This window comes from Ahaetulla prasina, chromosome 3 (genome assembly GCF_028640845.1).
Source record: "Ahaetulla prasina isolate Xishuangbanna chromosome 3, ASM2864084v1, whole genome shotgun sequence".
Classification (NCBI taxonomy): domain Eukaryota; kingdom Metazoa; phylum Chordata; class Lepidosauria; order Squamata; family Colubridae; genus Ahaetulla; species Ahaetulla prasina.
The window spans coordinates 31298767-31311310 of record NC_080541.1 but is presented as its reverse complement, the minus strand read 5'-3'; the positions used below and the strand labels follow the sequence as shown (position 1 = coordinate 31311310).

Here is a 12544-nt window from a genome sequence, read left to right as displayed (position 1 = left end):
CCCCTGTGTTAAAGGTATTGTCTCAGGATGTAAGCTGCTCCAAGTAAAGCAGCCTTTTGCAATTGACTGGTGGTGATTTTGTCAATACCGGTGGTGTTCAAGATGTTCAAGTGGTGCTCCAGTTTTTTGGGGTTTACTGTTGGTACTACCTTTTTTTTCTTTTGCCACAATCGTTCTACTTCTATTTGTAGGTCATTGCATTTTGTTATTTTGTCCAGTTCTTTCTCTTCTAGTCTGCTGTCTCCAGGTACTGCCATGTCCACTATCCAGACTTATTTGTCTTTCTTATCATCTGTTTTAGGGTCCTACCAGTTCTTGCTTATAGGCAAGTGGAATTTCTTGCAGACATTCCAATGCACCATAGCTGTTACTTTGCCAGGCTGCTACTTGTAGTCAGACTATATGATTTTTTGTGATCTATTGTTTCTTCAGCTTCATTGCAAAGGAGGCATTTGTTATCTGTTGTTGTTGTCTCAATTAGATATTATTATTATTATTAATTATATTATTATTAAAATTTATTTTAGCTTTGCTTTTTTATTATTTACTATGTAGTTCTTCTGACAAGACTATTGATCCTCCTAGATTAGACCCAATCTTGCTATAAACATTTGAACCAGGATGATTTTGAACTGGTGACTCGTGAGGAAGTGAGCAGGTTTCTCGGTGATATTAGTTTGGCCATTTATGTACTGGATTGGGTCCCTCCTCGTTGGATCCATGCTATGGTATGGGAAGGAGTGTTTTGTTCCTCCACTCTTAAAGGAGGCGACGGTGTGCCATCTCCTCAAAAGGCCATCTTTGAGCACAACCGTTTTAGATATGTTTTTTCCTGCTACCAAAGTTCTGGATGTAAAGATGGTCAGACAGAAGCTGATGAAAATCCTGGTCAAAACTGATTATCCAGACCCATTCCTGTCAGATTTCAGGTTGGGATTCAGCAGCTATGGCCACAAGAGCCTTTGCACAACTTCAGCTGGTATGCCACTGGGGTCTTTCCTATACTGAGAGGTCCTTTAGTCATTCATGCTGTACTCACTGCAGAGCTCAATTACTACCTTGAAGACCTATAAAGCTTTACATGGTATAGGGCCCGGTTATTTGATGGATTGATTGTCTCTAGTGGTGTTTGATTGGCCACTTTGGACCAATAGAGGGAGCACATTCAATTAAACACTGTCAGCTTTCAGGACTGGAAACATATCTTCTTTGACATGGTATATGCCCTCTAGAACAGGGGTCTCCAACTCTGGCAACTGTAAGACTTGTGTACTTCAATTCCCAGAGTTGGGAGTTGAAGTGAACAAGTCTTAAAGTTGCCAAGGTTGGAGACCCCTACTCTAGAATAAAGTTCCTCATTGAAATGGGGGTTGCCTGAGGGCATGCCTGGGGACCTTAAAGACTTGGGTCTTCTCCCAGTCTTTAGACTAGGGTGGTTGGACCCCCTGAGGGACGTATAGCATCTATTGTAGATGTTGACCAGATTCACCATCTGTTTGCGGTTTTAGGTAAATTGTTATTTTTATATTAACTTGCATGTGAACCAGGAGTCAATCTGAATTCAGGCAGCACCTATACTGAATGAATGAATGAATGAATGAATGAATGAATGAATGAATTAGGGAGGGAGGGAGAAGCACATTTTTCCAACTTTTAAGTGTTTCAGACAGAGAATAAAAACTGTGCAAATACAGATAATTGGAACTGTTGTCATTCTGCATCAGGCATTGTGTAGATACTCCTTGCTTTTAGCATCCCAAATGTTTCAACATCCCAAATGTTAATAGCAGCCATGTTACATAGTAAACAATTTGAATGTGTGCATAAGTTTCACTAACTAATGGATAACTTAACAATGAACTCAATTTTCTGAAATTGCACAGCATACTGAAATGTCAACTAAGCACAGAAGATGGCTTCCCAGTCAAGATGCCAGATGAAAAGTTTATAAATTGCCATGCGATCTGCATAAACAAAGCGGGCAGTTGGAAGGGTAGGCTAAAAGGTCAAGAGCACAGCAAACAGCGGAGAACAAACCAATATTTCATTTTATGCTTAGCAACTATTTCAGCTCTGGTTCAAGGTCTTATCATAGTTTGCTATCACAAAGTAGATGCGTTTATAAAATGATACCAAGGTTAAAGCGAATCCTGGAGGGAAGAGGTGTTCAAAGCATGGGAACGGGGGATCAGATTAGCCTGACTAGGTGGCTCAGTGGCTAAGACACTGAGCTTGTCGATCAGAAAGGTCAGTAGTTTGGCGGTTCGAATCCTTAGTACAGGTCTCCTGCGTGAGCAGGGGGTTGGACTAGCTGACCTCCAAGGTCCTTTCCAACTCTGTTACAGTTTCTTAGATGAAGGCATGTTCCAAATCTTCTAGCCACAATTGGAAATTACAGTAACAGTTTGATATTATACTTGCACAACTATTTCCTAGAGCTACAGAATCAGGATTCCTTGCTAGACTGTTGATCTTATTTGGTAAAAGCCACAGTATCCTATCCTGGATTGAATATGACAACCACAGAATGGTTAAGTAGCCTAGAGACTGCCATTTAAACTGGGTAGCAGGATCAGACCTGATTATGAAGTGAAGGACTAGCAAGAAATTCCCGAGGTGTAAACTAGACAAAGGGGAAAGAATGGGATATTTGAGGTTGTATTTTGGTATTTAACTAAGTAATAGGACAAATCTCAAAGAGTCCAGGAGTCAGTATCTTTAGATCACCTATTCTCAGAAAGTTCCAAAGTAATACCATAGCTCTAGACATAAATGCCCTACTTGCAAAGTAAGAATGCAATATTTCCATTCTTTAAGTGTTGTACCTTATATTTCTGTACCTCCTGCCAGAAAATCACTCCATTCCCCAATAAATCTCCTTTCAAGGACACAAAGTGTTGAAACTGAAGAGCTGTGATGGGATTCATCAGAGCTTTACGGAAAGTAATGATTTCCTTAGACGAAAGCACCCAATTCTTCGTATGCTGTTGAAAGGACAGATGGAGAAAAGAAAGCACACATTTTACAACAAGCATTACTAGGGCAAGCTGTCTGATGCTTATCTCTGCATTGACCCCAATGCTCAGTAGTTCACTGCATAGACGCAGTAGAATTTGGCAGCCACTGTCTCTCTCCCACTCTTTTGTTTGATTTGGGCAACGTTTCCCTGGAAGGGACAAGGGGGAAAAGGAAATGACTAATAATGATTTAGAACATATGACTGTGCTGTAAGGTATGAGTTATGAATAGAAAGGAGAAAAGTTTGAAATTGTTTAGAAACACGCAAAAGTAATCACAGATTGTGAAAGGTGCAAGTTTAAAATTGCCCTGCCCTTGACATCTTGTGGGCAAAAGCCATCCTAATCAATTGCCATGACCACAGACAGATGCTGAAAGTTTGTTGTTTCACTGAATGAATGCCACCAAGACATTAGTGGGTTCTTCACATCAAGAAAAGTGGAGCATGGAAGCCAAATACGGAGGAATAGGCAGACTAAAAAGAAACTGAAAGAAACTGTCAAGTTTGTTGCAAGAATCAAATCCAGCAAGCACGCACAGATAACTGATTCAGCAGGATTCATTAACTTCTCTTTATATACATAATAACACATACAATACGAACAGCAGATTCTTCCAACGTGGTAGAGAGTTACAGGCAAAAAACACAGGCAGAGGAGATAAGTTTTCAGTTTCAGTTGTCCAGTTTCAGTTTCAATTCTCAGCAAACAGACAAGACCAGACTTGTTTAGTTCTCAGCACAGAATCAGAGCTCAGCACAGCTAAGCTGCGCCCAGACTTCTTGCTTAAATTTCTGTTTCCAAAACAGCCCTCATTGGCTGACCCAGTTGCTATGCCTATTCATTGGCTGACCTTGTTACCATGTCTTCCCAGTAGGTCCTCAAGACCTATTGCCATGTCTATCCCAGTTCGTGAATATTCTGACAGAAACCAAAGGCAATGAAAAATCTAAATACCACTGCAGAATCTACCAGTACAGTTGAAAGAGTCATTTTTAAATGTCACACCAGATCAGGCAATAATTTGTAAAACAAATTTGAAACATGACATCTCATACATTTCTCTTACCTTCTTCTAAGATTTTTGAGAGACATCTTTAAAAAGGAAAGATACCATTAGGAGTAGGAAAAAAATCTCTTGAAGAGATTCCCTGCACACAAGATGCCCCTCCTGAACTATCCCTCAGTCTTGCCTTCCTCTTTAATCTGCCTGTATCCCCTGGTCCTCTACTCCCTGATCCTGCCAAAACAAACAACTTACAGGGAGAAAAACAAAAACATTAGTGCCAAGTCCTTGGTGCTCTCTGAGCTTGGTTGTTTCCTTGCAGACATTTTATGACCAAACTAGGTAACCTTATCAGTGCAGATAATCCTCAACTTCCAACAGTTCGTTTAGTGAATGTTCAAAATTAAAACAGTATTGAAAAAAGTGAATTCTGACCATTTTTCACACTTACAACCATTCCACCATCATAAAAGTGAATCAGTTGCCAGCTATCTGGATTTTGATCACGTGGAGATGCTACAACGGTGATAAGTGTGAATAATGATCATAAGCAGTGGTGGGATTCAGCCAGTTTGCACGACTCTGGGAGAACCGGTTGTTAACTTTCTGAGCAGTTTGGTGAACTGCTTGTTGGAAGAAATCATTAAGGCAGAGAACCAGTTGTTAAATTCTTTGAATCCCACCACTGATCATAAGTCACTTTTTCAGTGATGTTGTAACTTTGAATAGTCACTAAACGAACTGTTGTAAGTTGAGAGCTACCTATAGAACCTAAATCAAAAGGAAAAGTCTTCCAACCTCCAAGATATATAAAGAATTTGCTGTTCTTTTGAGATAGACAAAAAAGGAAAAGGCCAGGTCTGATATATGTCATGTCACAAGCTTTAAGACATTTAACAATCAATACAATCATCATGTGAGAACATAGCTGTAAGTGAAACAAACTCCATGTGATATGATTAATCCTGCTCACTTTGCTGCATATTTCATATTTTTTTAATGAGTGCATTTAATCACTCTCAATAATAAAGTACCCTCCAGATGGTAAAAACCAATATTTTGTTCCAATTTCCTGGATAAAGAAAACATACTTTCTACATTAAATTAAAGTGTAAAGCCATGGCAAGCAAATTAAAAGTAAAATATCAAAAGCTTGTATCTTTATTCATGTATTGTTCATACATTTGTTCATTGCACTTGTAGCCACAGAAATCAAAAACAAACTTAAAAAAAAAAGACCATCTAGATATTTTTTTTTAGTTTCTGTCTCCAATTGCACCAATTCCAACAATAACAGAGACTGTGGCATTTGCATTAACTTAACTTTCTTAATTTGACAACATGAGCCAATGTTACCGACATAGCATCATGAATGCAATACTGAAATGGCTGATCTTACCTAACACCAGCTAGGCTTACTCTCCTGTTTATGTAAAGACTGGAGTGTCAAACTCAATTTCATTGAGGATGGCATCAGGGTTGTATTTGACATCAGTGGTGGTGGTGGTGGCCAGAGTGGGTGTGGCCAGCTCGTTGTCACTTGTGTCGGGAGCACCTGTGGTGGCCCAAGCGTTCTGCCAGAGAAAACGGGCTCCCAAGCTCCATTTTTGGCTGTGACAGTCTCCTGCAACCCTTTGCCAGTGAAAACGGAGCTCGGGAGGGTCGCATGCGGCTGTCCCGAACTCCATTTTCATTGGCAGAGGCACTGCAGGCCAGTCCCTCGCTGTTTCCAGGGCAGTCCTGCGGGCCAGATCTAAGCACCCCATGCATCGGATCTGGCCTCCGGGCCTTGAGTTTGACACCCCAGATTTAGAGAATGATAAGTCCATATTACACAAAGACCCAAGTAGAAACAAACACAGCTTGCCTTCCATGGTGCTTCTTTCTTTTCCTGCTCCTGAATTAAAATGTCTTCTGCTGCCTCTTCCATATGTAGCTGAAAGCAAACACGACAAAACAGCATATTGATTACTTGCATGAATATTAATACAGATGTTGAGGATGTCCTCGTTCCTTGAAGGATATCCTAACTTTGGTCACGATTGATTAAGCTTCCTTTAAAGAACGAGATTATATTTTCTTCAATCTGGATGGTCAAAAATCAAACACATTGGCTATCTTAAAATTTGAAGCTAATGAAGAAAAGGCATCCAGATTGCTTCCTGAAATGGCATGGGCCTGAATAGACCAGCTGCCCTTAGATATCCTAATGCATTTTCCCCTAACTATTATTTCCTCTAGTCAGGAAATTAATCTGATACACTGAATAAACGTTGAAGAAATGAAAAGGAACAGAAAACAAAGCCAGGCCTAATCTCCCAACTCTACAGTCATAAAATCAGTGAAGTGAGGCCTCTGCAGATTCAACAGTTTTCCTCTTTGGAGGGGTACCTAGTTAAAAGCTCCTTTTTAGCCAGTAGATTCATTGCATCATAGAGCCAATAATTCTTTCCTACAATCAATGGAAGGCCTGGCTTATAGCCAGACAGGGACACCATCTATTTTACTATCGTGCAGAAGAAAGAATCAATACTGTTCTTGATAGAAGACAGTGTCCTAGGTGGGAGGATGAGCAACAGCTGCAGTGTGAGAAAAAGACAACCAGACCATGAAGGAGCCAGCCTGTTGTCTTCAGAACCTGCAGTATTCTGTGAGCTTCCACATGGACTGAATTGCATTTGTGTCTCAGTGAGGGAGGGACTGTGGATGATGGAAAGAATCTTGCAATGATCAAGGTCTCTACCTCCTGCCAGCAAACTCTGGAATGTTTGCCAGATGTAGAGGCCCAACTTTCATTTTCAGTGGCTTACAGGAATACCTACTAAGGAATCCATTAGAAGCAAAACTGCCTACCAAGTCATCTGTACTCTCTTGCATGCTTCTTATGATCATTGATATTCAGATAATCAAGTACTCTGAGGTATTTACAGTTCAAACTACATGTCACTAGAGTGCCATATAAATTATTAAGACATTACCTTTGGTGTTTTCCATGTTTCCAAGTCTTTACGGTTATAAAACTGTGGCAACCACTTATTCTCTAATCTCTTCTGGGCATACTTTTGAACGTCTAACAAGATTACAGGAGAAACTAGTTCATGAAGTACTTGCCCCCAGCCTCCACATGACTTCATTACCTAGTAAAGACATCCAGGGGACCACAAAATGTTCAAAAGTAAAGCAAAGTCAAGACAACACAAGTGAGAAAAATCCAAAATTCATTTAAAATTGATTGATTGATATTTGAGGCAGGCCTTCACATGGTGGCTTTCAGGGGGGAAAAATTAAAAATTCCAACCAAAGTAAAACGTAGATCAATTATTTTTAAAACAGCTAAATAATAAAACAGATACACTTAGATAAATAAAACAGGGAACTTAGATAAACAAATATTTGTTAAGCTCCTTCCTAACGAAGAGGGGGACTGCTTCCCCTTTTCATGCAGAAAGCAGCATTAACCAGAGATGCTCAATATATCCAGAAGTATAGAGGGGATGTTTAGGAAGGACAGTCCTGTAAATAGCTTGGTCCTAAACTATACATGATTTTATCCATCATATGGTCTTTATTTTATAGCCCAGTGTGTTTTGAATTAAAGAAGTCCTTCTTCAGAGCTACTGTGTCTATAAATCAACTTCAACTTTTTAAGGGAAAGAATTTCCACTGTAATAGAGTCTTCATACAATCCCTTAATTACTTTCTATTATATACAGATAAAGGAATGTGAACTCCTTTCTAGGTAATCTGTCAAATCTAGGGCAACATTTGCATCTGCTGTCTTCCTTATAAGTTGGTATACCCCAGCCATCATGCCAGGCACACCTAAACCATGCTGAATGTAAATGATGGAGGCTGTAATCCAATTCAGTTTAGGAAAGGTAGTATAAGCCAGAGGTGGATTTCAGCAGGTTCTGACCAGTTCTGGAGAACCGGTAATGGAAATTTTGAGTAGTTCGGAGAACCGGTAGTAAAAATTCTGACTGGCCCCACAACCATCTAGTCTCTGCCTCCTGAGTCTCAGCTGCTCAGGGGAAAATGGGGATTTTGCAGTAACCTTCCCCTGGATTGGGGTGGGAATGGAGATTTTACAGTATCCTTCCCATGCCATGCCCACCAAGCCATGTCACGCACACCAAACCAGACCCACAGAACCGGTAGTACAAAATTTTGAAACCCACCACTGGTATAAGCATAGTTTCCATCTACGTGGAAAACAGCTATTTCCATCTACAACTGAAATGAACATAACCTACATTGATAAAATGCACAGGTGTCTATAAATTGTCATCTAAAATATTTTTTGTTAATATTATGTATAAGAAGATGCTCAAAAGGTAAACTTGGGCAGGAATTACACTTTATATGTCTGAGATATTTGAACTTTGGTTACTGTCTTATAATATTTTGGAATTTCCCCCCCTCAGATCTTCTTTATTCTTAGTGATATCTGATTCCAAAAAACATTATGAGACCTAATTTCTTCCAAAACACCAACAGTAACTTATTAAGTTTATATGCCACCCAGGTCCTAATGACTCCCAAAGGCAAAGTACTGTAAGATGATTTTACTAAATCAACTCATTTATGCACATTTACTGTATTTTCAAAGCATAGACATATATAACTCCAGGCCAACATACTAGCTAATATTAGACACATTTAATATGAAAAATATGTTAATTTCGGCAATCTTAAAATAGGGGTGAAATTCTCTAATTTTAGAACCACTCCGTAATTTGAGGGAGTCTTTTCTTTCTTGCCAAGAATGAAATATTTCTCATCATGCAATACAACGGAATATATTCTGAATGCAATTGTAACTAAAGGAGACTTTTAGAGTAATCAAGAGCCAACAACACCCTTTCACAATTGGAGTGAAAAGTTCTTTGCCTGCTCAGTCACTAGACCATGCCAAAGAGAGAACTACCAGATCCTGAGCCCCCACAATGAAAGAAAATTTGGATATTCTTTTAAATATTAATTTGCGTAACATATGTTTTATATGCATATTCGTGTTTATAACATTTGCAACTATGTGTATATTCATTTGCTAAACATTTTAATCTCTTGGCTGCAAAAACCTCAGTTTATATCTTTGGTTTCCTAATATTCATCTAAATATCTAATATTTTAAAGTAATGTGTAATCCTTTTTCTCATCATTTTTATCTAAGTCTTAACACATATTCTTCTACAAATATAAATGAATTATCGGTTGATATAGGATAATCACTGTTGCAGGAAACACATTTAAATATGCATCCAACATTCCTATAGAAGTCCATTAAAAGTATTTATTGAGAATAGGGACCATGCTATCTACTGAAAAAACCTGCTCAACATTATTGGTCTTCTAAAAAGGCTTCTGAGAAGTCCACATTAGCCAGTGTCTATGGAGATTCTCAATTATTCAAGTCATGGTTGTTCCAAAAGTGCTTTTTCCAAAAGGCAACTGGATTTTCTTGGTGTTGTTTTTTTTAATGTTTCACTTCTTATCTAAGAAGTTTCTTCAGTTTAGTTCAGTTCTTCAGAACTGAAGAAGCTTCTTGGATGAGAAGTGAAACATTTTCAACCCCCCTCCCCCAAGAAACTCCAGTTGCCTTTTGGAAAAAGTACATTTGGGATACATTAGCCAGGGCATACATTTTAAGTCTTAAACTGAGCTACCATATCAAGACAGGCTCAGATTATCCTATTTTGGATGCATTATGTAAAGATCTAACTCTTCGGAGAAGGCTGTAATGCTGGGAAAGGTGGAAGGAAAGATTAGGGAATGACCAGCAGCAAGGTGGATGGGCCATTCCTAAGAGATCTGTAAGGGGCGTGCATAAGAGCACCAGCGTGCCTACCGTTCCTGTCCTAATGTTCCCTTTGATTGTATCCAATTCGTATAGTTATTACATGCTTATACCTATACTGTTGTGACAAAATAAATAAATAAATAAATAAATAAATAAATAAATAAATAAATAAATAAATAAATATTACAGTGCTGATACAATGCTGAAAGACTCAGGGACAGATTGTCACCGAAAATTGACCTACATAGTTGCTATGAGTCAACAACAACTTGATGGCACAATGACTGAAATCAACATAATCAAATACTTATTCTGCTGCCATCTAGCGGTCATCTGGATTTTGCAGCCCAAATTATGGTAGTTTTACTCTAGGAAACTTTCATTTATACGGAAGAGTATGTATCTTTGCAATCTGCTTAATCTGTAAGGGTGTCATTCCCTGCTTCTGTGGGGCTGCATTTTGGGGGGCAAAAACCTTCTACATAGAAGCCTGGTTTTATTTAAAGGGCAACAGATCAAACGAAAACACAATGCATGCTGGCCACCAGGAAAAATATAGCTTAGTACTACGCACACAACTCAGCAATCATAAGATGTGAGAACGAACTGAACCAGCACCATCTTCTGCTAACATTTTAAATGCAGCCAGTTACCTGCTCTTGTTCTTCTTTTGTAGCTGGGCTGTCAGGTCCAAAGAAATATTTCTTGTTTAGATATTTCTTTTTAATGTCCTTAGATTTTTCCTCTCGTTGTACTTTATTTTTGTGTAACATTCTTCTGAACTGCTCAATGTCTATCCAGCACAGGAGGTCCGCACTACGAAAGGAACAATCTGTTTTTATCACAGCATCATAAATATTACTTTGTGCCAAGGATGGGCAAGATTGGAGGAAATGGTCACCATCTACCCTCTACTGACATCACCAGAAAGGGCAGATCCCGTCCCCTTTTGTGTTTTTTTATATCGTTTTAGGCTGAAGATGAAAACATAATTCTTCAGGCAGACATCCAAATGAAATTCTATAATCTGAATAAGCGTGGATAGAATGGCACTGAGTAATTGTTGTATGCAGCAGGCACTTTGCCGCTCAGAGCAAACAATTCTTCCACACACTTACAGGAGCCATGAAGGTTGACACGGGCTCAGTGGCTCCACGGGCTCAGTGGCTAAGATTCTGAGCTTGTCAATCGAAAGGTCAGCAGTTCAGCGGTTTGAATCCCTAGTGCTGCGTAACGGGGTGAGCTCCTGTTACTTGTCCCAGCTTCTGCCAACCAAGCAGTTTGGAAGCATGTAAAAAATGCAAGTAGAAAAATAGGGACCACCTTTGGTGGAAGGTAAAAGCGTTCCAGATGCCTCTGGCATTTAGCCATGGCAGCCACATGACCACAGACACATCTTCGGACAGTGCTGGCTCTTCGGCTTTGAAACGGAGATGAGCACTGCCCCCTAGAGTCAAGAACGACTAGCACATATGTCTGAGGGGACCCTTTACCTTTACCTTACAAGCTTTCTAATACAATAGATCACTGGTGATGTCATCAGTTTCTACAAACTCGTCCACTTTTTCAAATTTATGGTATTATATAAAATGAAAGGAAATCCCCATGTAAGCCACCTGGAATTCTTGGAGGAAAGGTGGGTATACAAAGCTAATAAATACATAAAATAAAAAATAAAATGGAAGTTGACCTCTACTATCTGTGGATGCATCTTTGTATCCTTGGCAATAACGTGGAAGAAATTTGTCATACCTTCCACAGGGACGATTTTCAATTCTCTGGTCCAACTATTTAACTGGGATTCCTGTTTTGCTTCCAAACCTGGATAAGGTCTGCCATGGGCTGTTTTGCTGCCATGTATTGAGGGAGTGGAATTATAGGAGAATAAAAAAACAGCAGGGACAGCATTTTCCTGATTTTTGCTGAACCCATAAAAATGTAGGAGGGGGTAGCTGATTCTTGGATGGGTGATCAGGAGGAAAATCCAGGAGAACGATAAGTTAGACTGGGGAATTGCAAATTATCCTGCAAGAAGCCAATAACAAATCACTTGTATATTGTGGGCAATAAAAGTAATTGGGTTGACACTGATTTAATTGCAACAACAGATGTAAAATTATTAGTATGGCAATTAACAAAGCTTTTGGTATTGTTTAATAGCTGTTGTCTTATTAAAGCAACTTTTCCACCTTGTCACCTTCATGTATTGTATTCCAGATCCAGAATTTCCTAATCTGTATGGCCAAACACATCTGGAAGGTGCCACGTTAGAGAAGGATATATTAATAGCTTCCTAAATGGAAAAAGACTGCTTGTAGCCACTACAACCGCAGTGAGTACACTGGACTACAGTTGCCCATAAGACCCAAAAGTCCTTCCTTCCTTTATGTTTCTACACTGCATGCTGGAAAGAGGACATGGTTCTTAAGTAGTACAAAAAGCAGAGATTTCTTTCCTTAAAAGTAATTGACTCATTTACACACTCCATTTACTATTCCAACTAAATTCAGGTTTTAAAACTCTACTTCAGCCCAAGTACCAGGTTAAGCTTGGAAACTACTTTATCTAATCTATAAAATGTCATGTGCCTTAATTGCACACATGTTATAGCTTTGTGAAACTTTGATTCACAGATTTGGTTCAGCTTATCTCTAAATTGAGCCAACTTTTCTACTGCTTTAGAAAATGGAATCAAATAGTCAGATCTGAAGAGAAAGGATT

At 39.1% G+C, this 12544-nt stretch overlaps 1 protein-coding gene across 1 annotated transcript in view; it reads right to left on the bottom strand.

Annotated features, from left to right (window-relative positions):
* The window catches only part of RGS22 (regulator of G protein signaling 22), a 106405-nt gene that overhangs the window by 16805 nt on the left and 77056 nt on the right, over positions 1-12544 (bottom strand). The window contains exons 19-22 of the mRNA XM_058175725.1: positions 10477-10639; positions 7002-7160; positions 5891-5959; positions 2826-2984 (exon numbers count right to left, since the gene is read on the bottom strand). Of these exons, the coding sequence (XP_058031708.1) occupies positions 2826-2984; positions 5891-5959; positions 7002-7160; positions 10477-10639 (550 nt within the window). The remainder of the gene's footprint in view (positions 1-2825; positions 2985-5890; positions 5960-7001; positions 7161-10476; positions 10640-12544) is intronic.